Here is a 27421-nt window from a genome sequence, read left to right as displayed (position 1 = left end):
ACCAACTCCAGAATCTCCTCTGTGAAACATTTTGTGACCCTCCTTCTAATAGATCATTTACTCCTTCTTTTCTGTCACTGTAATATCTTTTTTAAAAAAAAATTTTTTTTGGTGGCACTATATACAACACTGTGGTGCAGTTCTACTCTGTCCTTTAGTGTCGCTATGAGTTGGAATTGACTCGACGGTAATGGGTTTGGTTATTGCTTTGTTTTGTTTTGGTTTATATGTAACTTTGGTGCCATAGATCACTTTTGCGTAGCTTTTCTAGCCATGGTCTTGTAACTCCCACCCAAGTGACTGATATGGTAATTGTAGCCCACCAAGGGGATTGGTCAGTTTTGCCATCCTGCTGAGCTTGAAATGAGCCACCTCAGACATGGGAAAAAGAGAAAAGCCCACCACCACCAAGGAAGAACAGCCAGGAGCCAGCATATCCTCTGGACCCGGAATCCCTGCACTGAGAAGCTCCTGGAACCAGGAGACCAAGAGAGAGAGGGAGAGCAAGGTGTAACCCTGAAGGTGGTGAGAAGCAGTGGCAGGAGAGACCTGGCAGCAGAGACCCAGCAGCAGGAGAAAATGCGGTGGCTTCCCAGCCCACAGAGAGAGAAAGCTGAATGCATTTCAGCAGAGGCTGAGGGCCAGGGAGAGGTGGGAAGAGGCTGTCCTGATGGAAGAACTGTATCCTGAGTGTTCCTGAGCCTGAACTGTAACTGTTACTTCCCTAATAAACCTCATAATAGTTGAGTATCATCTGTGAGTTCTGTGTGGCACCGCAATGAATTGTCAAACCCAGCAGAAAAGTAGAGAGTGCTATGGGAGGGACAGCTGGTGCCAGAATTGGTAAAGATGGTGGAGAGAAGGGGCATGTCTGACCTCCACCTCATAGGAATCAGCCTTGGGCTGTTGATCTTGATTCTCCTTCCCCCTTGGGAGGTTAGAGGAGGTCAGACACCGCCCCCACACCATTTTTACAGCAACCATACAACCATTCACAATTTTCACACGAACAGTTCAGTAACATTGATTACATTTCACATTTTGTCATCATTCTCACTATCTCTACCCATATCGTTTCATCACCATTAATTTAGATTAACTGTTGTCAATTTAAACTCATAGATAATTCTTTATAAGAGTACTATGCTCAAGACAAATATTCTTTATTAATTGGGTTAAACTATTGTTTAGTTTAACAATGGCTTCGTGGGGTAGTTTCAGTTCAAGGTTTAGAGATTATTTCTGGGCATCAGATTGGAGGTTCCCTCAGTCTTAATGGATCCAGTCGCTACCAGAGGTGAGGTATAGGGAGGGTAGGGAAAGGGAAAATCACTCACTGGGAAGTAGTGAATTTTTGTCTAGGGTTGTGGGAAAATTGGTATCCACTAAGGGCAAAAGTTACACAACCAAACTAATGTGGCTGTTACCATTAAGCTGTACGCCAGGAAAAAGAAGGGGGCGGGGGCAAATGGCAAATAATGTGTTTCATATAATTTTAGAACTACAACAGCAGCCAAAAAAGAAAGTAAGTCTGCACCTGTTGATACTACTTAGGTGTAACTAAATACCTCACTGGATTAGTTTTCTTGGTTCGAAGGCTTAGGGTCATGGCTTTGTGGGTCTAGCCAGTCAAAGTCTGAAGTTTTTAGAGTTTCTGTTCTATCTTCTAATTCAGTAAGTAGTGCCTGAGGTCTTAAAAGCTTGCAAGTAACCACCCAAGATACAACAATTGGTCTTTATTCACCTGGAGCCAGGGCTTCAAACTGGTTGTAAACATTTCAGTCATGGCCGAGGGAAGAAAGGGCAGCGTACGTGTTGCATCGCATCCAAATCTATTGCACGGGCTTTTGATCCAAGTATGAAACCAGCAGTGGGACCCCGATACAGATGGCAGCAGCTCAAAGATGGCAGCCACTGTGCTGCTTTGAATGTGTGCTGCTCTCCACAGTTCTTCCAATAATCCAATCTCCCACATCAGGCTCCTGAAAAATTTCCTGATGCGGGAGATTGGATTATAGGCAGAACTGTGGAAAGCGACACACATTCAAAGCAGAGCAGCTGACAGTCATCTTTGAGTGGAGTACCTCTGCCTACTTCCCACTTGGGTCAAAAGCCCAGCACAAGAGATTTGGATGCTATGCAACATGCATGCTGCCCTTTTTTCCACAGCCATGACCGAACCACTTCTAACCAGATGGAAGCCCTGCCTCGGTCGGCCATGACTGAACCATTTAGAACCAATTCAAAGCCCTGTCTGGAGCAACCGAGGAAGAAGGAGACCCAGAAATCAGAGAAGGAAATGGACTGCAAGTTTAATTACTTTCATAAACTGCTACTTCCACTACCATGAGACCAGAAGAAATGGATGGTGCCTGGCTACCACTACTGAACGTTTTGATCAAGGACCCAACAGATGGCTCCTGATCAAGAGGAAAAGCGTGAAACAAAACTTCAAACTCATGGAAACCAGACTTACTGGATGATGACAGTATCTTATACTCTATAAAAGCAGCTAACCATACTCTTTTGCAGTCATTTATTTCTATGTCTGTATCATCTACCAAGCTGGAATGTCCTTAAGGTGCGCTTCATGCTCTCATTAAGCAATGGTCTTGCAATAGGGAATAGTTATATAATGCATTATTGCTATAGTTATTTATATACTGAACTCTGAGCTTCTTGAGGATAAATCTATGTCATATTCATCTTTATATATTTTCATAGTTTAAATTATGTTCCCCAGAAAATGCGTTTATCAATTTGGCCGGGCCATGATTCCCAGAAATGTGTGGCTGGCCTCCATTTTGTGATTGTAATTTTATGTTAAAGAGGATTAGGGTGGGATTGTAACACCACCCTTATCCAGGTCACATCCCTGCTCCAATGTAAAGGGAGTTTCCCTAGGGTGTGGGCTGTACCACCTGTTATCTTACAAGAGATAAAAGGAAAGGGAAGCAAGCAGAGAATAGGGAACCTCACACCACCAAGAAAGTAGTACCAGGAGCAGAGCACGTCCTTTGGACCTGGGGTCCCTGCAGGGAGAAGCTCCTAGTCCGGGGGAACACTGATGAGAAGGCCGACAGAGAGAGAAAGCCTTCCCCTGGAGCTGACGCCCTGAATTTGGACTTCTAGCCTACTAGACTGTGAGAAAATAAATTTCTCTTTGTTAAAACTTGTGGTATTTCTGTTACAGCAGCACTAGATGACTAAAACATATATCTTGTTCTTAGGAGTTCTATAATTATTTCATGTAAGGGGAAAAGGAGGAAGAAGAAGGGGAAAGAAAATTACCATTATTCCTTCCTGTACTCTTGAATAGCTGCCAACCCCATCCTCACTATTCCTGATCAATACTCACTTATGCTTCAGGACACAGCTTAAAATGGTACTTCCTCAGGGACTTTCCCTAACCACGTCTGAAAAGTGCCAGCAATTGCACTCAGGTAATATTTTTCTAACTAAACTAACACAACCCTAGTGGTTCAGTTTATTGAACAAATGAGATATTACGCCTATCTCATGGAATTAACACAGTTATAGTATTAATGGATGATTATTACCTATACCAAATGAAAGGAAAAATAATCCAAAAATATTGTTTCTATTAGGTTCTGAAATTTTTACTTCTCTAATTGTGTATCATTTTAAATAATATTAACTTTACTTTGTATTTCTAGGGACATATAGAGAAATAATCTACAATTAAAGAAAGACAATGGAATACTCATACATGAATAACTGAGATTTTGATGCCTATGTAATTATACTGAGAAGAAAAAATATTTTTCCTACTTCACTATTTTGGCAGAGATGGCTAATTGTCTCTGCTCTCCCCTTTGTCAGCAACAGATGCTCTGATTATTAGCTGGGCATATATTCACTGAAAAAATGATTATACTTCCTAGCTGCCCTTACGGCTAGGTATAGCCATTTAACAAAGGTATAACCAGTAGGAAATAAGTGTAAAGACCATGTAAAATTTCTGGGAAGTGTCCTTGGCTGCTGTGGGGGTGCAGGATGGGTATGGAGTGCCCTTCTGGCCTTCCCTCCTTCCTGCTGATTGGAATGTGGCTAGGACTGGCTGAAGTCAGAGCAACCATCTTAGACCACAAGGTAAAAACTTGATTTGAAGATGGCAGGCTAACAGACTGGCAGGAGTCTACATCTCTGATGATCATTGAGCATTCCATACTAGCCATGATTACCCATATTTACATGAAAGAGAAATAAACCTCTGTTGTTTTGAGTTTTCTAACTCCAAAAACCAAACTCAATCTTAACTATACAGCTCTGAAAATGTATTAGATAAGTAGTTACCTGACAAATTCTGTCTGCTGGTTTCACTTTCGCTGTTGCTGGAAGAAGAACCTGGCTCTGAAATGCTGCTCTCTGTTCCTCCCATCAGTGGCCGCAAATGGCTTACAGATACTTGCTCAATAAAAGATGTGCCATGCTTATGGAAGTACCACCATTCAAATATCTATGACAAACAGAAAACATCCTTTGGTTAAAATAGATTTGATCAGCAGATACGTGAGCTCAAATTAAAACATTCTCTCAAGATGGTCCTGTTTAAATCAGGAACATTTAAAAACATTTTAAATGTACTTTCCTTCCAAAAATAAGCCAAACGTAAGATTCCCCAATAAGTTATGCCAGGCAAAAGTGAAATATCTTTTTTATATTTTGTCATGAAATTTAGACAAGCTTAGGAAAAACCAGAAGAAATGCATTTGTAAATAAAACATTAAAAAACAATAAGTATTTAACCTAAAAATAATTCGACTCGGTTATGATGTGTTGTCATTTTATCCTATCTGTAGCACAAATTAAAAAAAAAAAAAATTTTGATATAACTGGCACAGTGCATGAAGCATTAGATTAGGGTCAGAATGACTGTGTTTGACTCCCAGTTCAGCCATATATTAGCTGTGCACTTTGGGCAGGTCACTTAACCTTTCAGAGCCTCATTGTTTTCAATGCATAGTTCAATGTGGTTAACAAGAATTATAAGAAAGTGCCTGTTTAGTAATAAAGTACTATTCCAGGGTTTGGGAGTATTATTAATATGGGTTGAGAGTCAGGCTGATTCCCATGTTAAACCGTTTAAAAATCAGGATATTCACCTCCTTCTATTACCATGGTCTATTACTTATAAAACGAGGGTCCAAAAGAAGCTCTCTCTGCTAAATTAACAGAATGTTTCGTATTTGGATATCTGCAACCTTCCCAACTCTCTTTGCCTGGCTAATTCCTTTAGGTTTCAGCTTAGACACTCCCTCAGTGATCATTTCCTGAGTCCACAGGACAGAATACGCAGCTGTTACACATTTCCATTGGATCTTATTTTTTCCTTTCAGAGTAATCTTTTCACTTGTAATAATTATTTTAACGACTGGTTGTGTTACTATTCCTCAAGCCCCCAAATACATTCTCTCTTCAGATAGAGATATGCAGCACAGTTCAATCCCCCATTTCCTTTAGGTATTCACAAAAAAAAAAAAAAAATCACCATTTCAATAAGGTAATCTCTTGCTCCTCTATTTAAAATTTCAACACTTTTCTCTGACACTTCATCTCTCACCTGTTTCACTTTTTTCCCCCTTAACGCTTAATACTAAGAATATACTACCTATTTTACTTATTTATCTTTTGTTATTTTATTTTTTATAATTTATTTTGTTGTTGTTGAGACTATACACAGCAAAACACATACTAATGCAATAGTTTTCACATGGACAATTCAGTGACTTTGATTACATTCTTCGAGTTGTGCAACCATTCTCATCTTACGTTTCTGAGTTGTTCCTCCCCCATTAACATAAACACACTGCCCTGTAAAGTCCCTATCTAATCTTTTGAGTTGCTATTGTCAATTTCATCCCATACAGATAGATCTTAAAAGAGCATAATGCTCAAGGCAGACATTCTTCACTAGTCAAGTTAAACTATTGTTTGGGTTTAAGAAGACTTCAGGGGATATTCTTGATTTAAGGTTTAAAGATTATCTCAGGGCAATAGTTTTGGGGGTTCATCCAGCCTCCATGGCTCCAGAAAGTCTAGAGTCCATGAGAATTTGAAATTCTGTTCTGTATTTTCCCCTTTTGATCAGGATTCTTCTATAGACTCTCTGATCAAAACATTCAATAATGGTAGCCACGCACCAACCAGTTCTTCCGGTCTCATGACAAAGGAGGCAGTTGTTCATGGAAGCAATTAGCCACACATTCCATTTCCTCCTCTTATTCCTGACTCTTTCTTCCTCTGTTGTTCCAGGCGAATAGAGACAAATTGTTGTGCCTTGGATGGCCACTTGCAAGTTTTTAAGACCCCAGGTACTACACAACTAACTAGGAGGTAGAACAGAAGCACTAAACACGTTATTAAGCCAGTTAACTGGGATGTCCCATGAAACCACGACCCTAAACCTCCAAGCTAAGGAACCAATCCCATGAGGTTTTTGGTTGTACATAAGCAGCCTTAGCAGTTACTCCTTTTTGTTGTTGTTGTTGTTGTTGTAAATATATCTATCACACAACTTTTGCCAATTCAACTTTTTACACGTGTACAACTTATTGACGACACTTACAATAATCAGCTGTGTAACCCTACCCTTAATCAATGCAATTTTTCCATAACTGTAAACTGAAAATCAGTATTCCATAAGTAATAAGCCTCCTTTTCCCCTCCCTCTTGGCCCTGGTAACCATTAATAAACTTTGGTCTCTATACATTTGCCTTTTCTTGTCTTTTTATACAAGTGTGGTCATATAATATTTGTCCTTTTGTGATTGCCTTATTTCACTCAACATGTCTTTAAGCTCCATCCATACTGTAGCATTTATCAAGGCTTCATTTCTCCTATTGGCTGAGTAGTAATCCATTGTATGTATGCACCACATTTTGTTTATCCATTCATTTGTTGATGGGCATTTAGGTTATATCTATTTATTGTGAAGAGTGCTGCAATGAACACTGGTATACAAGTCCCTGAGTCTCTGCTTTCAAGTCTTTTGGGTATATACCTAGGAGTGGAATTGCTGAGTCATATGGTAGTTCTATTTTTAGTTTTTTGAGGAATTGCCACACTGTTTTCCACAACAGCTGTACCATTCTGCATTCCCACCAACAATGGATAAGGGTTCCAATTTCCCCATATCCTTGCCAACATTTGTTATTTTGTTTTATCTTAGCAATCCTAAACAAAAAAAACCCACTGCTGTTGAGATGATCCCAACTCAAAGCGACCTTTAAGGACAGAGTGAAACTGCCCAATAGGGTTTCTAAGGCTGTAATTTTTATTGGAGCAGACTGCCACGTCTTTGTCCCATGCAGCGGCCAGTGAGTTTGAACTACTGACATTCTGGTTAATAGCCGAGGGTTTAACCACTGTGCCACCAGGGATCCTCAATAAGACGTTAGTCACTACCAAATATAGCTCTGGTTTGGCTTCTACCACGTTTTACTAAGACGTAGGATGAAATATGTTTAAAATAACCAGGGAAAATTACACAAGTAGAAAGTGTTCATGTGACAGAAAAGACAAGACTTATACTGGATCAAAATCAAGGACAGCAATCATAAGAGCAACAATAACAAACTGCCCTTTACTATATGAAGTACAGGTAGATTTTTATGAATAAATATGATCTCAGGGGCTAGTGAATTCTTTCAACTTTTTAACACAAAGGAGCCATAATAATTGCTAATACTTATCAAAAGCTTTCTATGAGCCAACCATCGTGCTAAGTCCTTTACATGCATTATGTCATCTAATCCTCGCAACAACTCATTTTACAAATTCTAAGTTTTAGTAAGCAGCTTTGGTTCATACCACTGGTAAGTGGCAGAAGTGGTATTCTTCTTCAGGTCTGACTTCAGAGCTTCTAACCACTACATTAGACTGCCTCTGAAATATACAGTGTGCATGTATATGTGAGTGCATGTTTGCGTGTGTGTGTGTTCGCACACAAGTTCAATAAGCTCAGGTGGTAAAAGAAATTATAAACCCAATAACCTTTGCTAATAAAAACCTGTCAATACTGCAAGGGTAACGACATAGTTTCACCTTTAAAATGTTACTTAGATTTTATAATTTTTATACATTTAAAACACTGTTTTAAAAATAATAAACTTTTAACATGGTTTTAGACATGTAATACACACACATACACATGCACATATACGTATGTATGTGAATTATTTCCCTTTCATAAATGAGGAAATTAAGGCTCAGAGAGTTTAAGTGACTTACCCAAAGTTAACAGCTAGTAAGTGGCAGAGTCAAGACTCAAAACCATATCTTCTAGTTTCAAGATCAGTATTTTTTCCACTCTATCAGCCATTTAAAGATAGTTTATTTTCTTTTCTTAGACTTTCACATGCTATTGACTAACAAAATATGCTTAATTATGAGTGAAATAGTAGCACATAGTTTTTGTTATGGATTGTGTCCCTCAAAGACATGTGTTGTAAATTCTAACCCCTATACCTGCGGTTATAATCCCATTTGGGAATTGATTTCTATGTTATGTTAATGAGGCAGCATTGGTGTAAGGTGTATTTTAAGTAAATCTCTTTTAAAAGAGCAGATTAAGCCAGCAAGCACATAAGCACAAATGGAGGGGAAGAGATACATGTCACATGATCACCAAGGAACCTAGGAATAGAATCTGAAAGAGACAAGGACCTTCTCCCAGAGCAAACAGAGAGACAGAGCCTTCTCCTTGAGCTGGTGCCCTGAATTCAGACTTCTACCCTCCTAAACTATGAGACAATAAAATTGTTTGTTAAAATCACCCACTTGTGGCTTTTCTGTTATAGCAGCACTAGATAGCGAAAACAGTTTTTATCCTAAATTCCTCAACAATGCCTTCTTGTAAGGCAAGAGAAAAATCCCTTTCTTGTCCAGCATTTCACTTTAACAAATTATAGTTCATCTCAATTTAAAAAAGCTCCAAGTACTGTTATTTCTATTGTAGCTGGAGAGCACCACCTAGAGATGACAAAAAGGAATGGAAAAATTCATTGGCTATGCATGCCATAATACTACTTCTTAATATTTTTATCTGTAGCAGTATTTTCCCAAAGTTTACGGTAGGAACCACTAGTTCCCAAGGATGTTAATGAAACTGATTGCCATCGAGTCAATTCCGACTCACAGGATGTTAATAGGGATTATAAAATGAAAAAAGGTCTTTAATAACAATACCTTGGTCAAATAAGACAAGAATAAGTTGAATTAAATTTAAACAGTTTCTTTATTGTGGGACTTTTCCAAATAATAATAAACAAAATTCACTAAGTGCTCACTCTGAGCCAGCCATGTTACAAGCTTTTACACACGTTATCCTTCTAATTGTGGTTAACTGCCCTCGAGTCTGAATTATGGTGACCCCATGCACAACAGGATAGAACCATTGTGATCCATAGGGTTTTCACTGGCTGATTTTTGGAAGTAGACCATCAAGACCTTCTTCCTAGCCTGACTTAGTCTGGAAACTCCAGTGAAACCTATTCAGCATCACAGTAATACACAAGCCTCCACTGACAGATGGCTGCACTTTAGGTGCACTGGCTGGGAATTGAACTGGGCCTCTCACTGAACCAATTAAGTGGATACTATTATTATCCCTGGAGCCCTGGTGGTGCAGTGGCTAAGAGCTTGGCTGCTAACCAAAAGGTCAGCAGTTCAAATCCACCAGCTGCTTGTTGGAAATCCTATGTGGCAGTTCTACCCTACCCTATAGGGTTGCTATGAGTTGGAATCAACTTGACAGCAACGGGTTTGGTTTTTTTGGTATTAGTATCCCCAGTTTACAAACGAGGAAACTGAGATTTAGCAAAGCTAATTAATTTGCTCAATGTTACACAGCCAGTAAATAACGGTCAGCCTATGATAATAACAGCCTATAGGTTGAATATAGGTTGAATTCAAAATAGATAAAATTCCAGTCAGCCCAATGATGTCAACTTTAAAATACTGGGAGATTTTATATAAAAGGGCCCTGTAGGCATTTAGTTTGAAACCTCTACACCATTGTATACAATAAAGCCTTTCACATGCAAATGAATACTGCCAATCTCCAACAGTGGAGAATTAGATGTAGTGTTTCCCAAAATTCTTTGAAAATGTTGAATTTTGGAAATGCTCATCTATAAGCACTTATACTTACTGTAACCATATAAGGGGATTTCATCTTTAGATAAAAACCAAAATGTGAATAAAGGAAATGGAAACTACTTACAAATATTAGTCCTGATATCAAAGATGATGTCCCTGTAAGTGCCACATAGAATTTGGGTGTCAAGGAATTTAAAAATACTGTCACTGTCAAAAGAAGAAAAAAAATTTAAAAATGCAATTTCAAACTATTTACGTTACAAATATGCAGGTGTCTTTATGAGTGGAAGGACATAAATAGTATTAATATCTAACATGAGATTCATTTGAGAAAATTGTAATTTTAAAAAAAAGATACTTTAAACTCCCATCATGTCATATCTTAAAAATGAATTCACATATGGAAAGGTAGGATTTTACACTATTGGTTTGTTAAATAAGCAGCAAATCAAAAAGAAATAACTTAGTTTGCTTTTGAGAATAAAACTAAGAACTTACCGGTCTGAATTTACACAGGAATTTTTGCAAATCTAAAGAAGCTAAATAAACATCCTTTTACAAAGGAGGTTTAAAAAACACTCCCTAGTTATTTTGGTAAAATACAAACCAGTGTTTCAATTTATAATGATAGAATTCTGACTTAATGAGGTCTGGAAACATATAAATTTGGTATGTCAGGTAGAGAGGCAAAACAGTTCACAAAGAAAAGCAACTAAAAAGTCTCTGCCCCAACTCATTGTGAAATCCTGAACCAGATTTTTCATTTCAAATAATATCTTATACTTTGGCTTTAAAAAGAAATAAAAATCTATAATAGTTAAATAGTCTCCTCTATAAGGTGTATATAGTGAATATGTGGAAAAATAAATTAATTCAATGAACTGGGTTTACAAACTACCATTAAACACTTCATTCACCTGGTACAGAGGATGAGAAATTTGCTCTTTCAAACAGTCTAGGAAGGCCAATTTATTTAGCCTGTTTTTGCATTAATTACATCTGAATTTACATAGTATCTTTCTTCTAAAAAGTCCAAAATATTTCAGATCATTATATCATGAAGATCTCATCTTTCATGTCATCTATAGTAAAGGGGACATTTGCCTTTTCTTGTTACAGAAAAATAAAGCTATGGTACTACTAGGCAAAGTCATCACATAACGAAAGTACTTCCGTCTTGTTCGGAGGTTGATCAGAGTTCGAGTGAAATATTGTAATGACATGGTAAGAGACCCTGGACCCCATCCACTTTGGCCTGGCTACAGCTAAAGAATAATATTTGCAGAATCCAAGGGGATCATCACTTCGTACATTTTTGTATCTTCAACCCATACTACATAGCAAGAGCTCCACACTTGTTGAAACAATGAACAAACTACCGATGTTTGTAGCTCTCTCTACTTCCTGTATTGTTTTATTAATCAAGATAAAGCCTACAACAAACAGTAAACAAAAATAGCATGAAACCCATTTCTTGACAGAACTATTTTTTCAAATAAGAGAGTGGTCGACTAAGAGGATCATGGTATGTTCTTTGAGATCTTTGAATACAGCACTGAAATGTTCATCTTTTTTGTCTGGGTGTGGATTATTTAAATTGGGCGTCAGGAGACTCAAAGGAATGACTTTCTAGGGACCCTACCAGTGGTGGGGGCGCACGTATATTCTGTATCCAAGTCTGAAAGTACTCTCTTCTGCCCTACCACCCGAAGCTCACAGCTTTTCCTTAGGTAACCAAGGACAGAAGAGAGGGCGGATCCTAAGAGCTCTAGGGAGGAGCCAGTAGCTGGAGCTCAGGTTTGACAATCAGCTGCGAGATTGAAGCCCAAGAGAAAAAGAACCCTCTTGGCCGCGTGTCACTCATTCTCCGAAGCCCTCCAGTGACTACCAAGGATTTGTACCCTTCGGCCCTTGCCCCCGGCACCTCTCCAAGCCCCCGCCTGTCCCCATGAAGGTCTGGGCCTCTCACCCGCTGCCAAGTTCTCACACAGCCTCAGCGGGACCCTCAGAGCGTAAAGCACACCCAGCCCCGCCACGAACCACAGCGAGGCCCCAGTCCCCGCCAGCCCGGCCCGCAGCCGCTCCCTCCAGCCCAGCGGCGGGCTCAGGCCCGGAGCTGGTGCGGGAGGAGATGCTGCAGCAGTCCCTGCTTCACTCAGGCCGTCACAGTCCGCCATCTTGCTGCTTCCGCAGGAGCCGGGCACGGGGAGGGAAGAAGGGCAGGAAACCGGGACTCGGGAATCCTGGGATAGTGGCGGACCTGAAGTTGGCCTGTGTGAAGGCAGAAGGTCCTAGGAAACTGGTACACAGATTTGGAAGGTGGAGGAACGTCCCGAGACCGGGGCTGCATATTCCTTCGGGGATAGGGGAGGGGCGGATAACGGCACCTATTCTGGAGGATATAGACTGAGATGTGATTCTGCAGTGTTTTTGCTTTCACACGAGGTGAGGGTCACCTTTCACTCCATTCCTGTAGTTGAAAAAGCCACCGATCATTCCAGAGGCCGAGCAGCATTTACCGCTTCTGACTTGGCTGCCATGGAGATCACCGGTACTGAGGAAATCCAGTAGGAGCAGCAACTGCTATTTGGTCGGATGGAACTTAGAGCTCATGCGCCAAGAGCAGTCGAAACACGCCCCCAGCGTCCAAAAAATGAATGAGGAAACGAACAGATCAATAAGAAAGCTGTTAGACTTAAAACCATTTAAGGCAAAGCCGACTCCCAGGGTTGTAGCGCTGGGAGCCATTACCCCGCCCGTAACTGACATGGCGCCCTCCCCTTCGGCGTTTCCGGGCGGAGGGTTCTGACCGCCCCCGCGGTGATTCCATCACTCAGCTTCCTTCCCGGCCTGCCTTGCGCCCGCGGCCGGGCTGGGCCAGAGCAGCCCAAGATGGCCGACTTCGAGGATCGGGTGTCTGATGAGGAGAAGGTAAGGGGTCCGCCTCTCTCTCTCCCTCTCTCTCTCTATCTCTCTCTTATCTCCTCCCCTGACAAGGAGCAGAGGCCCTACTCGGGTGAGGTGGGAACCCCGGCAGTGTCCCCAGGAAAAAAAAGATTCTTAGCTTGTGCTGGCACACGCTTTCCCCAGTTGGGACACTTCCTTCTCAAGGGGCTTCGCTTGGCCTCACGGTAGCCGCTGCTCCCCATTCTTCAACTCCCTTTTCCTCTCGGGCCTGAGGCACAGCCCGGTGGCCTTCCTGCGAGGGAAAAGACTTTCCCTTGTTGAGTCGTGACTGAGGACTTTTTCTATAATTATGGGAGGGGGCTGCAGTGATGTCGCGACGCGTCAGAAGGCAGTTGTTTTACTGCTTTTAGCTGTTGGGGTGCACCCCCCCCCCATTTTTAGATATGATTGGGGCTAGTTTAGGGCGAGTCACTTCCTGGTCAGGGTGGCCTCTTAACTTCGCTTTTGCTCCTCCTTGCTCAGGAAGTGATTTTGCTGTCACGACTTCTCGTCAGGGAGAGATCCCCATGTGTTGTCTGCCCAGTGCACTTAACACTATCTTTTTCTCGGTTTAACTCATTCGCCGTAATAAATGTGTAAATCTCAGGGCGTTTGCTTCAGAATCTGAACGCCTTTATCTTCCGCGTAGTTCTTCTCTTGATTCCATTTATATAGTACATTCTCTTAAAAATAATTTTCGAAAAAGAGTTTTCGGTATCGGACATTCGTGTTAACAAATCAAGAATAGGTAATGAATTTTTTTTTAAGCTCAGAAAGGTTTTATGTAGCACATAAACCTCATGTTATCGCATTCAAGTCTGAACAAAGCATCCTGCCTTTTTTATCTCATGCTCTACTGTGATGTCATTGATTGAAATTGAATTTGTCCGTGTGTAATTTGTGTACTTATTTCTTTAAAAGTGTCTTAGATAAAGAGCATATTCTCAATTAGGTGGGGTAACTTTTTTCTAACATCTGCTCACCTTGACTTTTTGCCAGACTTTTCAGTAAATCCGTGATTTTTAATGCATGTAGAAATTAGAATTATCTCATTAGATAACTTTTAGAGTATTGCTCAGAAGGACAAGAATCATATCTTTTGTTTCCCATGGTGGCTGTTACAAAGTATGCTCACTTGAGTGCCCTGTAAATGTGTCTGGGTTCTTCTTTTTTTAATACAAGAGATTAAAAGAGATTTGGATGGGGGTGGGGACTGTTTATAATCCAGGAGTCCTCCATACAGAATAATTTGATATACCTAAATATGGTGTGCCATTTTGAAATGCTGAAGGATGTGCTGAACACAAACCATTGCACTACACTTTAAGCATTAAATTTTATCTTATTTGGAAAGTGATTCTCATTAATGTTAATAAATAAAATTTAAGTGAAAAAGGCATTATATGTATGAATTTATGCCAGAGAGAAGCCATAATAAAATGTTTATTCTAAGGCAAATAAACAGATAAAACTAAATTACAGTGAAAAAATAGAATAACATATTTTTACCCAACTGATGATTCATTTAAGCAAAAATTTTTTGTAACAAAATTTCACTAAGAATTTAGATAACAGTAAACTTTGAAGTATGCACAAGTCTGAGTAAACTTTGAAGTTCGTTGTGGCGATGATACTTCATTTACCAGTGTTGTTGGGTTTTTGCCGTTGACACTAAGTCAGAATGCCTTTCTAATTAAACTTGGAAAAATATATATGTATTTCAAAGTGCAGAGTAAGATGCCTTTGGATATTAACAGTGTTTTAGTTAATAGTATCTGTTGTCTTAATTTTATAACAGCAGGTCTGTGACCAGTTTTCTTCTATCTCCCAGTATACTTCTGTGTTTAATTTTAATGACATAACAAGCAAATCATAATTAGGTAAATCTACTGGCAAAAATGTTGATGAATTTTATATTCAATAAACGGTTTTTAGATTAACCACATTGTCTTCATTGGTTTGGATAAGTAAGAATAGCTAATACAGTAAAAATCTCATATAACAAATCCATATGATTTGAAGATTACTGAATTTTGTTAAATCCTGTTTCCATACTGTGATGAAACTGATCCATCTCTCTCTGTTGTGAATCTGTAAATAAAATGAAAAGGTTTTGACTTGTAAGATTAATTAGTTCTCTTTCAGCTTCAAACCTACCTTCCCCCTTTTCCTCCAGGGTTCTGGTTCCTTTTCAATGAATTAAAGAATTGAGAAAGTGTGTTTCCAAAAAGACTTGTTGATACGACTGTTTTAGCATTTATAAATAATAAATAACCCTTAAAATGAGGTTTTTGTCCTGTCAGACTTTCACGACCAAGACACCGTTAAACACAAAGATATTTTGAGCCCTAGTTTATATCCTGGTTTTTCCTTGAGGGAATTCTAACATTTCCTTTTTTTTTTTTTCCCCTTTCTTCTCTGTCTTTTTAGTCAAACTGCATTTGATTTGGGTTTTTTTAAGGCATGTATGTCATGATGTCAAATATATTTTAATAGTGCTTTTTATCTTTGTTACATTTTGTGGAAGCAGCAAATCCTGAGGTGAATTTGTTGATGACAGTCTCTGATTTTCTTTCATGTGTTTCTGTGGAAGTTAATAAAGCTAACCATTCTTGTAACTAACTGCTGAAGTTTTTATCACTTTATGAAGAGGAAGTTGTTTTTTTGTTAACTTCTGCATTGTTACCTGAAATGGTCATGATGAGCTGTCTAAATAAACCAGGAAGTTGATAGTGTAATAACTTGCAGAAATAAATGCTTTTAGTCCTAGTCTAGGAGCCTTGGTGGTGCAGTGGTGTAAGCACTTGGCTGCTTAACCAAAAGTTGGCATTTGGAACCCACCAGCCGCTCCTCGGGAGAAAGATGTGGCAGTCTGCTTCCGTAAAGATTACAGCCTTCAAAGCTCTCTGGGGCAGTTCACTCTCTCCTTTAGGATCGCTGAGTTGGAATTGACTCCATGGCAACGGGTTTGGTTTGGTTTTAGTATTAGTTTTATCCTCAAAGAGGTAAAAAGTGAATAAAGCGATCGACTGCTAACTGAAAGCCTGCTCTGGAGGAGAAAGATGTGACAGTCTGCTCCGGTAAAGATTACAGCCTTGGAAACCCTGTGGGCAATTCTACTCTGTCCTATAGGGTCGCTGTGAGTCGGAATTCCACTTGATGGTAATCCTCGAGTTTACAATTTCTGAGAATGAGCTAGACTCTTCAGGTTACTAATTTTTTCAGTTATTTAGTTCTAAATGCTTAACAAGACCAAAGTGGCAAGATACCATAATTAGGAAGCTTGAAATATGAGATGAACTACTTGTTGGGGTTCTTTGCACCATTTCCTTTATTTCATGATTCAGCATTTTAAAAACAAATGCAAAGAAAATCTTGGGACTGGAAAAAAGTGTGGTTAGCATATTTTTCCCCCTTCAGCCTAACTAGTAAAGTAATTGTGTAAACCTTCAAAAATACTGTAACTGAGAAGTGGATCTGCATGCTTTAAGTTTAGACTCTTTGATACTTTTATGAGAAACAGGTTTATCAGAATTATTTAGATGAGTTGTAGAAAATGTGGTAGAATTTGAGGGCTAGGTGCCAGAATTTGAGGGCTCTATTAGAGTTCATGAAAAATATTTATACTTTTAAGCTGGATTTTCTTGATTATGTATTATGTACTTAATTTACTAGAGAATTTACTGCCCTCCTAGGGATTCAAGAATTCAGCAAGCCCTAAAATTTATTTGACTTGATTGTTTTCTGTTACAAATCTGTTAACAAAATCCTTGAACGGGGCATAAACCTTGAGCAGGTGTAAACTCAGATGCCTAATCCTTGGTTTGGAGTGTGGTTATCATAATTTCTTCCAGAATATCTAGCTGTTTTATTAGAATCATCCTTAATGCTATGCAGAGTCGTATAAATTTGTCAGAAAGTTTAAACCCAGGTTTGTTTAATTCTGAAGCCATGCTTTTTTTCACTACACTGTTTTTTTCTTGTAACTATGAATGAAAAACCAGAATTATAAATGAGGTATTGTGAGTAGTGGAAAGAATGATTCTGAGTATCAAGAAACTTGGCCCCTCCCTGCTAGGCTTTAGCTACCTGTGTGATTTTGGGAACTCTACCTCTCTGGGCCTGTTTCCTTCTAAAATAGGGAGATAGGGGAGTTGGATTGAACTGATTCAATAAAGTTTAATTAACTTAATCAAACTCTAATTAGGTTCTGTCATTGTTTGCTTTTTCTCATTTGCCCTGATAATGAGACTGTGAACTTCGGAACTGAAACCGTGTCTTTTTACCTAATGCTTAGCATAGCACCTGGTACATTGTGCAGGCACAGCCTATTGGTAAGAAAGAGATCACAGCTTCATTCATTCTCTTATTTCCCCAGCTCAGCCTCCCTCATCCCCTATAACACCACCTCTTCCTTCCGCCCCAAGTTGTTTCTGGTAATCTCTAGATACTTGTGTTTAGGAATATGTTCATACTCTGGGTGCCTCTCTTTGGGCATTCATTGTGTCTACTCAGCATCTGCTGCCATCACTGCTGCTCTGCCATGCCACTGCAGGGAGAATTCGTCTCCTCTGGGAGCATTTTCTTAGTTGATCTTACAAAGCTGCAAAGCCTTATGAATACCAGAATGACTATGTGTATATACTTTGAGCCTTGCAAAACTCCTAATGAAAGTATTTCCTTCATCTGCTGTAAGTCTTCTTTAGAGCTCAGAAACACACACACACACACACACACACACACACACACAAGGTATCATTTGTTTTTCTTTTCTCACTTCAGTGCACAGACTTCTCTTTCCTCCTTGCCAAAAAAAAAAAAAGGTTAAAGTTCTTAGACAGATCAGCTCATGAGAACTAAAACCCTTTATAGAGAAAATTGTCCTTGGGTGGCACAAACAGTTAATGTGCTTTGTTGCTGACTGAGGGGTTGGAGGTTCCAGTCCATCTAGAGACTTCTGAGAAGAAAGACCTGGCAGTCTACTTCCAAAATCAGCCATTGGAAGCCCTGTGGACCAGTGTTGTCCTTTGACACACATAGTTGGAATCGACTGGTGTTCATAGGGGAAATCAGTCACGATACTGAAGACAATCGACTACTTGGGGATTTGTGAACTAAATTTATTTTTAATACCCATTCACTGTTATTTTCCCTTCTCTCTTAATCAGAACCTCCCATCACCCTTTGCATTTCTGTTCATCTCAGCACTATTTTCTTTTAGTCACACACACTTAGAACATTGGCATCGTCTTTTTCACCCTTAGCCTCTTATGTTTGTTTTAAATTCTTCCCTCTGTGATTACTGTACCTTCATTTCCATCAATTTAAAGAAAAATTTTATTTTAGGTACGTAGGAACCTGTGTAGGGAGCCCTGGTGGCATAGTGGTTAAGCGCTTGGCTGCTAACCAAAAGGTTGGCAGTTTGAAGCCACCAGCTGCTCCCTGGGAGAAAGATGTGGCAGTCTGCTCCCATAACGATCACAGCCTTGGACACCCTGTGGGGCAGTTCTGCTCTGTCCTGTGGGGTCACTATGAGTCACAATCAACTCAAAGACAGTAGGGTTTTTTGTTTTTTGTTTTTAAAGATAATCACATTTAGATTTAAATTAATACGAAAGTGCAGAAATAAAAAATCCACTGCTACTCCTATTCTCCAGCCACCCAGTTCCCCTGAGGCAGCCAATATTACTAGTTTTTTTTTTGTATCTTTTCTATTCTATGCATATTTAAACAAATACACTTTTCACTCCAGGGTATCCCTAACCTGTCCACATTCCTTCTGGTTAAATTTTTCCTAACATCATTCTTAATTGTTCTCTCTGCCTTCAGCCTCTCCTTTCTGCATTTTTACTGGTTTACCACAAATTCTTCATAGCTATAATGTATTTTTAAATTTTGAGCAGTATGTAATATTTGTTGGCTATAATTGCACATATGTATTGCTGGGGGATTGTCTGTGGGATGGAATCATGATACAATGTAGATTACGGCTTAACATGTAAGCAAGAAGACATGGCATGCCAGACTGAACCAAAGAAAGATGTTGTGTTTATTGGAACATCAGAGAATTTTGCCTTGTGACCTGTTTGTTTTGCATTTGGATAACATTTAAGTGCGTATTATATGCTAGATATTTTTGTGTATTAACATGTATTCATCTCAAACCATCTCTATTGGGTAGATACTTACATTATCCCTATTTTACAATTGAGTAAACAGAGAGACACTTCAGGTTAACTTACATTATCCCTATTTTACAATTGAGTAAACAGAGAGACACTTCAGGTTAAAAAAAATGACCAAGGGTCCAGACAAGTAAATAGTAGAGTGGATATGACACAGGCAGTCTGCTTGCAGAGCCTGTACTCTTACCCACTTTACTAAACCGACCCTTTTGAGTATAATTAAGATCGTCACCAATTCTACTGGAATAATGACACAGGCCTAAACAACAACCAGGTTAATGGTTTAGTAATGTGGGTGCACTTATCAACAGTGAAACATTGATTTTCTCTTGTTGTGACTGCATTATAATTAATACTAAATAGCTTAGTGCTCTTTGGAATTTCTTTTTAAGTTGCCCACCAACTATTCTAGTATTTTAAAATATGTTGAGAATCACAGTTTCAGAAGTTTAAAGATCATGAAACATTTGCAGGCCAACATGACAAGGCCAAGGGGCTGACTGCCTCCTAAGAGACCTTACGGTACAACAGTACCTTAGAACAGTATTACCACCAGTAGAATGACTGGTGTGCTGCTTTCAAAAGCAGATGCCTAGGTTCCATCCTAAACATAGAAGGTAGTGGTTGTTCAGTGGTAGAATTCTCGCCTTCCATGCAGGAGACCTGGGTTCGATTCCAAGCCAATACGTCTCATGTGCAGCCACCACCTGTCTGTCAGTGGAGGCTTGTGTGTTGCTATGATGCTGAACAGGTTTCAGGGGAGCTTCCAGACTAAGGTGGACTAGAAAGAAAGGCCTGGCAGTCTACTTCCAAAAATCAGCCAGTGATGAAAACAGTATGGATCACAACGGTCTGATCTTGTGCATGGGGTCACCATGAATCTGGGGCTGACTCGATGGCAGCTAACAACATTCTAAACCTACTGAGTCAGAAGTTTTAGGACCAGTGCTCAGGAATCTATTTTTAATTAACTTCCCAATATTCGTATGCAACTCTAGAACCACTACGTTAGTGAACTTCGAATGGTCCAACTCCTAGTCCTCTACCTTTAAGCTCAGAAGCTTGATTCACCAGGATACTAAGACCACATCGCTCTCAGGCACAAACTCATATTAGGGAAATTGATGAAACTAATATATAAAAATGGAGTAACAATTAATTTAATAAATATAGAAGGGACTAGATTGCTTTTTCCAGGTTTAAGTCAGGCACATGAGGAATCAAATTATAATTTGTTTTGACAGTTTGAGCATGAAATCAGAACCATATGGTTTAAATTTGCCTCCGTCACTTCTCACATGACATTATAACTGTTGGCTTACTTCTTTTGCTATTCTCCTTTTTATCTTTAGAGCCCAGCTCAGTGTCTGGGCCCCAGTGAATTATTTTTTGTTTGGCCTTGAGTGAACAAATGAATTGTTAAAACACAAAGATCTGATCTTTTAAAGAGAGCCCATTACTCAAAATGCAGTAACATCTAGGCATTTGCTTAGGAAAAAAATGATCTACTTTGTTCAAATTCTTCTCACATTACCTCATTGGACTCTTAAAACAGTCCTAGATACTATATTTACAAATAAAGAAACTAAGACTTGAGCAATTAAGTGGTAAGACTGGCATGTGAAGCTAGATCTAACTCTCAGTGATTTTGAAGAAAAAACAAAATTGGTAAAAAGATACGCCTTTAATTTAGAATGCTGCAGTATACCAAATATGCACCACATGTTAAAGGCAGTATCCTTGCTTGTTGCAGACGACTCCTGCTTTCATCCCACATGGGTTCTACTGCCTAACTCTATCTTTTTGAACTTGGCATTTGCATCATTGCTCTCTGGCTCCTGAATCTCAAGGTGTTTGGTGTGGATTTTTCCCTAATTTCTAAACCTGGTTCTGACTACTTCTGAAAGAAAGCTTTGTGATCTAGCCACTTAGACCCCTTTACCTGTCTGCCCAATCACGTATAAGGAAGGGGGTGGGGTTGGGAATGTATTTTAAAACTTTTCAGCTCCTAAGTAACAAGTTTCTGATGTGCTCTTTTAGTTCATTTTTCTTTCTGTGTTATTAGAACATTGTATCTCAGATAGTTCTACTTCTCTAGTTTTTGATCTAGAACATTTAGGCAGATCGCATCATTAAACCAAATAGGGTCCTTTCTTTCCTTTTGTAGATACGTAGATTAATATTATATATTATATATTGATAGATATTACATATTATAGATCCTTATATATTATCTGTTTATGTATCAATGCTATTTTGTGTTTAGGATAAGTTTTTTAAATCTTCACCAAGACTGAGCCTATACTTTATAAGATTTACCACTTTGAATTTCTAAACGAACAGTTAAGGTGAACACTTGGAAATCTTTTTACTAACATTCTGGATGTCTTGTTAGGAGAGTCCAGAATGAGAACTAAGGAATGATTTCCTTCTAACTTGGTGTATTGTTTTGTCGTTGTGTGCTGTTAAGTCGATTCTGACTCAGCAGCCCTATAGGACAGTAAACCCATAGGGTTTCCTAGGCTGTAATCTTTATGGGAGCAGATTGCCATGTCTTTTTCTCCCATGGAGCGGCTGGTGGATTTGAACTTCCTCAACCTTTCGGTTAGCGGCCAAGTGCTTAACCATCGTGCCACCAGGGCTCCTTGGGATAAGTATACCCAATCCCTTTTGCCTGTTAGGAAACAGGCTCAGAGAAGTTAAGTGGTTTGCCCAAATATTGTGATTTAAGTGACAGCAGGAATTTAAAACCAGGTCTTTTCTGGCTCCAAAACTGTGCTCTTTTCACACTATAACAAATACTACAAGTGAGTGGCTTTAACAAACAAGTTTATTTTCTCACAATTTAGGAGGTTAGAAGTCCAAATTCAAGGCACTGGCTCTAGGAGAAGGCTTTCTCTCTGTTGGCTGTGGCAGAAGGTCCTCATCTCTTTTCAGCTTCTCTTCCTCAGTTCCTTGACGATCTTCACGTGGCCTGGCATCTGTCTTCCCCCATCTCTGCTTACTTCCCTGTGCCCAGTTTGCTTGTTTTATATCTTGAAGGTGATTGGTTTAAGACACACCCTACACTGATACGGCCTCATGAACATAATAAACGCCTATTCCCATGTGAGATTATATCCACAAGTATTAAAAAAAAAAAAAAAATCCCGTTGCCAATTCTGAATCATAGCAACCCTATAGTACAGAGTAGAACTGCCCCACGGAGTTTCCAAGGAGCACCTGGTGGATTTGAACTGCCGACCTTTTGGTTAATAGCTGTAGCTCTTAACCACTATGCCACCAGGGTTTCCATCCACAAGTGTAGGAGTTAGGATTTACAACATATATTTATGGGGGACACAGTTCAATCCATAACACTAATAAAGAAAACCGTTCCTAAGAACTGCTTAAACTGGCTTTTAAGAGAGTAAATGTAAATAAATTATTTGGATATGTCACCATCTGTTTCTTATAATGTTGATCCTACGTTAAGACTTATCTTTATGCTTCTCAAGCCTGAGCCCTGATAAGAAAAATCAACTATCAAAATACATTGTTTGCATCTATAATTTTACTTGTACGTGCATTTTGTGTCTTATAATGCAAATAAGGTGCATGGCATCCTTGTGGATGGTGGGACCATGCAGATAAGGTGTTGGAACCCTAACAAGGGGATTGGTCAGTTTTGCCATCCTGCTAGGCTTAAAATGAGCCATCCCAGAGTCAGACAGAAGGGACCTCACCACCACCAAGAAGAGACAGAAATGGAGCATGCCCTTTGGTCCCTGCGCCAAGAACCTCCTAGATCCAGGAGACAGAGTGAGAGAGCTGTAACGTGGAAGACAGCAAGACACAGCAGTGCAGCAGTAGCAAGAGCGATAGCAGCGCAAGACTGCAGGAACCGGGAGACGGGCACAAGACAGCTGTGGTGGGGCTTGCCGACCCATGGAGCTAGGAGCTTTGTGACACTTGCCCAACCATGGCAGAGGTGAGGCTGAGAGGTCAAAGAGAGGCCTGCCTGTGGGCACAGCTGAGAAGCTGTCCTGATCGAAGCAGTGTATCTTGAGTCATTTCTCATCCCAAGTTGCACGCTGTTACTTCTCTATTAAACCACTTAATTGTAAATCTGGTTCGTGAGTTCTGCAGCGAATTATGGAACTCAAAGAGCGGAGGGAGAGTACTGAGGGGAGGGGAGTAATTGACGTTAGAGATAATAGAGTAGTACAGCAGTTTGGAAAAGTTGGACATTTGGAACATCTTTAACCTCTGCCTCATAGGAACCAGTTTTGTGCCAATCCTTATAAAATAAATTATTCATTTAAGATCTAAGACCAAAGTGGTAGAAGACGGGGCTAGGAAAGGGAGAACCAGATTGTGAATGGTGTTGTAGATGACAGAGCAGACTTTACATTTTATAAATGCAGTGTATAAATGCATCATTATGATTTCTACTACTACAAGGTAATTTTTATGGTTGTTGTTGATAACTTGCCATTGAGTCAGCTTTGACTGAGACGACCCAATGTGTAATAGAACAAAATGTTGCCCAGTCTTACACCATCTTCATTCATGATTGTTGGTATGTTTCAGTCCATTGTTGAGGCCGTTGTGTCATTCCATTTCATTGAGGGTTTTGCTTGCCTGCACTGGCCCTCCACTTTACCAGACCAGATGTCCTTCTCTAGCGATTGGTCCCTCTTGATGGTGCATCCAAAATAAGTGAGTTGAAGTCTTAGAAAATATTCCGTAATCCATAGAGTTTTCATTGGCTAATTTTCAGAAGTAAGTCACCAGGCCTTTTTTCCTAATCTGTCTTAGTCTGGAAGTTCTGCCGGAACCTGTGTAGCCTGCTGGTATTTGAAATGCCAGTGGCATAGCTTCCAGCATTATAGCAACACACGAGCCACCATAGTACGACAAACTGATAAATGGTTGGTGGAATTTTATAGTATTATTGCTCAAATAGTGACAAATCAAGTTAACACATGGATTGCCTTCATAGATTTATCAAGTGTTTATCTAACACCAACTAATCCACCATTTTAGTAACCCTCTTAGAAAATAACATGGGGGTTATTTGCCATGAATCTGTTTTAGGAGCCCAGGTTGTCATTTAATGTTGACTACATTGTTTTCTAAACACTCATTTAGAATTTTACCCTTGCCACTGCATGTCTTCAAATCTAGTGACTTCTCTTTAAAAACCGGGAGATGTTTTGGTGTCTCTTGTTGGACGTTTCTCCTGTTCTTGGTATTCTTAGATGTGCTGGGACCACTTAGTTTATTTCAGCACTTGAACCTAAATTCAGATACTACTACTTGATGTCCATCTCTCTCTGACTTTCTTGTTTGCTTTAGAAGATGGAAGGGAGCTTTTAATTTACTCTGCTCCTTCTTTCAGCATTATCCCCCCTCATTTAGCCAAGCTAATCAACCTATATTTTTTAGCTTAATGCACTGTACAGATATGTGGTAAATAAGGCAAAGCTCCTCCTGGTCAAGGAGTATATGCCAAATATAACTTTAAAAAGACTTTCTTGTTACCATAGAATTTTGTCATCTTCACTTTGTGCTGTGCTTTGGCTTCCTTGACCTGGTTCTTTCAATTGATGTCACTCAGTGGTCTTTATCTTTGTCTGTGTCCCATTCCATCTCTTAAGTTTTTAATTTAGCAGATGAAGGTTATTGGCCTGCTTCTTTTCAGATTTTCAAAAAATTTAAACTCCTATTTCATCATACAGAGGAGCACTGGGGGCACAAATAGTTAAGTGCTCAGCTGCTAACTCACCCAGCAGCTGTGCTGGAGAAAGACCTGGCAATCTGCTTCTGTAAAGATTACAGCCAAGAAAACCCTGTGGAGCAGTTCTCCTCTGTCGCATGAGGTCACTATGAATTGAAAATGACTTGACAGTACCTAACAACAACAGTTCACCATACAAGTAATCAATATTCCGTATACAACTTTTAGAGCAGAGAGCTAAGCTCCCCCAAAAAAGGAAGAAGAATATCTCTCACCACCACTAAAGATAGTCCTAATTAAAATTTAGTACCTATATATATTTGTAAACATATACCGTATACTTATAATAAAACCAGAATATGTTATTTTGTAAACCCTTTTCAGTCAACAGCATATGGTAAACATCTACCTGTGTCAACAGATCAAACTTTTTTTTGAATTTTAGGACCTGTTTACACTCTTAAAAAATGGGTTTTTGTATTATAACTTATGTCTGTTGTATGAGATAATAAAATGAGGAAATTTTTTTTAAATTGTACTAAAACGTAAGGAAAAATTAGCCATTTAAACCATTTTTAAGTTTTTAATTCAGTGACATTAATTACATTCACTATATTGTACAACTGTATTATCACTATTTCCAAAAGTTTTTCATCACCCTAAATAGAAACTCAGTACCCCTTATGCAATAGCTTCCTATTCTTCCCTACCCTAAGCTCCTGATAACCACTAATAAACTTTTGTCTCTATGCATTTGCCTATTCTAGGTATTTTATATAAGTGGGATCATAAAATATTTGTTCTTTTGTAGCTGACTTATTTCACTTAACGTAGTATTTTCAAGGTTCATCCATGTCGTAGCACGTGTTAGAGCTTCATTTCTTTTTATGGCTAAATAATATTCCATTGTGTGTATATACCACATTGATGGAAACTTGAGTTGTTTCCATCTTTTGACTACTGTGAATAATGCTGCAATGAACTTTGGTGTACAAGTATATCTTTGAGTCCCTGCTTTCAGTTCTTTTGGATGTATACTTTGGTGTGGAATTGCTGAATCATGTGGTGATTCTATGTTTAGCTTTTTGAGGAACTGCCAAATTGTCTTCCATACTACTGCACCATTTTACATTCCCACTAGCAGTGCATGAAGGTTCCGATTTCTCCACATCCTAGCTAAGTTGGGTCAATTCTATTCAGTTCTGCTCTGACACCAACTGCAAATGCAGTACACCTACTCCTCACTTATCATCTTATTGGACATTTCACATTTACAACAATAGTAAAAAGAACTATCCGACTATTTTGCATGTTAATGAGGCAGCAGGCATGGGGGCAAGGGCTGTGGAGTGTTTTCTCTCGAGGAGGGTCTTCAGGCGGCCTTCGGGAAGGTGGGCTGCACTGCTCCACGCTCTCTGCTCCATTCTGCCATTGGGGGCGCCACATCCAGCTGTCACACAGGGCTGGCCTCCTCCATGACTATGGCCTCCACAGAGGCACAGGCAGCACAGAGCCAGCGGGCACCTGTACTGGGTTGCCAGCTCCTATGTGGCCTGAGGCTCTGCAGCTCAAAATTTCTGTGGAGTGGGAAGGGAGGAAAGAAAGAGGCATCAGATAGGGTGTTTGGAAGAAATGCATGTAAGTTTAATGACACCCCAAAGTGAACTGAACTGGCCCTGAAGCCTCTGCCTCTGTGGGGCCAGGCGCCCGGCTTCCCTCGAGTCTCAGTGACTTACCAGGCCTGGAGGGTAAGGAGGCAGCTTCCCTGAAGGCAGTTCTCCAAGGGAAGCTCTGACCCGGCACAGGAGGAAGGTGAAGTGATTAAGCTGAGGGCCCTCCAGTCACATTTAAAAAAAAAAAAAAAACAGCCATCTAAGATACTCCACTGTCTCATCCCTTCCAGAGCAAGGGAGAATGAAGAGAATAGGGTACAAGGGAAAGATTAGTCCAAAGGACTAATGGACCACAGCTAGCAAGGCCTCCACCAGACTGAGTCCAGTACAGCTAGATGGTACCTGGCTACCACCACTGACTGCTCTGACAGGGATCACAACAGAGGGTTCTGGACAGAGCTGGAGAAGGATTTAGAACAAAATTCTAACATACACAAAAAAGACCAGATTTACTGGCCTAAAGGAGACTGCAGAAACCCCGAGATTATGGCCCCCAGGCACCCTTTCAGCTTAGTGGTGAAGTCACTTCTGAGTTTACCGTTCAGCCAGGGATTGGACAGACCCGTAAAACCAAACTGGACTAATGAGGCACAGCAGTCCAGGGACAAAGGCTAGAAGGCAGAAGGGGACAGGAAAGCTGGTGATAGGGAACCCATGGTTGAGTAAGGACAGTGTTGATGTGTTGTGAGGTGGTTAACCATTATCATAGGGCAACATGTGTACTAACTGTTTAATGAGAAACTATTTTGTTCTGTAAACCTTCATCTAAAGT

General features: G+C 39.8%; 2 protein-coding genes across 13 annotated transcripts in view; one reads left to right on the top strand and one right to left on the bottom strand.

The window, feature by feature from the left end:
• Nucleotides 1–12759, bottom strand: part of ST7L (suppression of tumorigenicity 7 like) — a 107692-nt gene extending 94933 nt beyond the window's left edge. For 8 of the 12 annotated variants that reach the window (XR_002824697.1, XR_002824696.1, XM_023734920.1 and 5 more), the window contains exons 1-3: nucleotides 12093–12315; nucleotides 10248–10330; nucleotides 4318–4480 (exon numbers count right to left, since the gene is read on the bottom strand). Coding sequence is in view for 10 of the 12 variants with exons in the window: in XM_023734920.1 (XP_023590688.1) it covers nucleotides 4318–4480; nucleotides 10248–10330; nucleotides 12093–12300 (454 nt within the window). In the remaining 2 variants the exon portion in view is untranslated. Of the gene's footprint in view, nucleotides 1–4317; nucleotides 4481–10247; nucleotides 10331–12092 lie in introns of all 12 variants that reach the window. The other 4 variants (XM_023734922.1, XM_023734921.1, XM_004380397.1 and 1 more) reach the window with 4 other exon arrangements.
• CAPZA1 (capping actin protein of muscle Z-line subunit alpha 1) overlaps nucleotides 12348–27421 on the top strand; it is a 51213-nt gene continuing 36139 nt past the window's right edge. Inside the window, exon 1 of the mRNA XM_004380402.1 lies at nucleotides 12348–13054. Coding sequence (XP_004380459.1) covers nucleotides 13016–13054 — 39 coding nt within the window. The 5' untranslated portion in view covers nucleotides 12348–13015. The remainder of the gene's footprint in view (nucleotides 13055–27421) is intronic.

This window comes from Trichechus manatus, unplaced genomic scaffold, assembly GCF_000243295.1.
Source record: "Trichechus manatus latirostris isolate Lorelei unplaced genomic scaffold, TriManLat1.0 scaffold00073, whole genome shotgun sequence".
Classification (NCBI taxonomy): Eukaryota; Metazoa; Chordata; class Mammalia; order Sirenia; family Trichechidae; genus Trichechus; species Trichechus manatus.
This window is presented reverse-complemented; position numbering and strand designations above follow the sequence as displayed.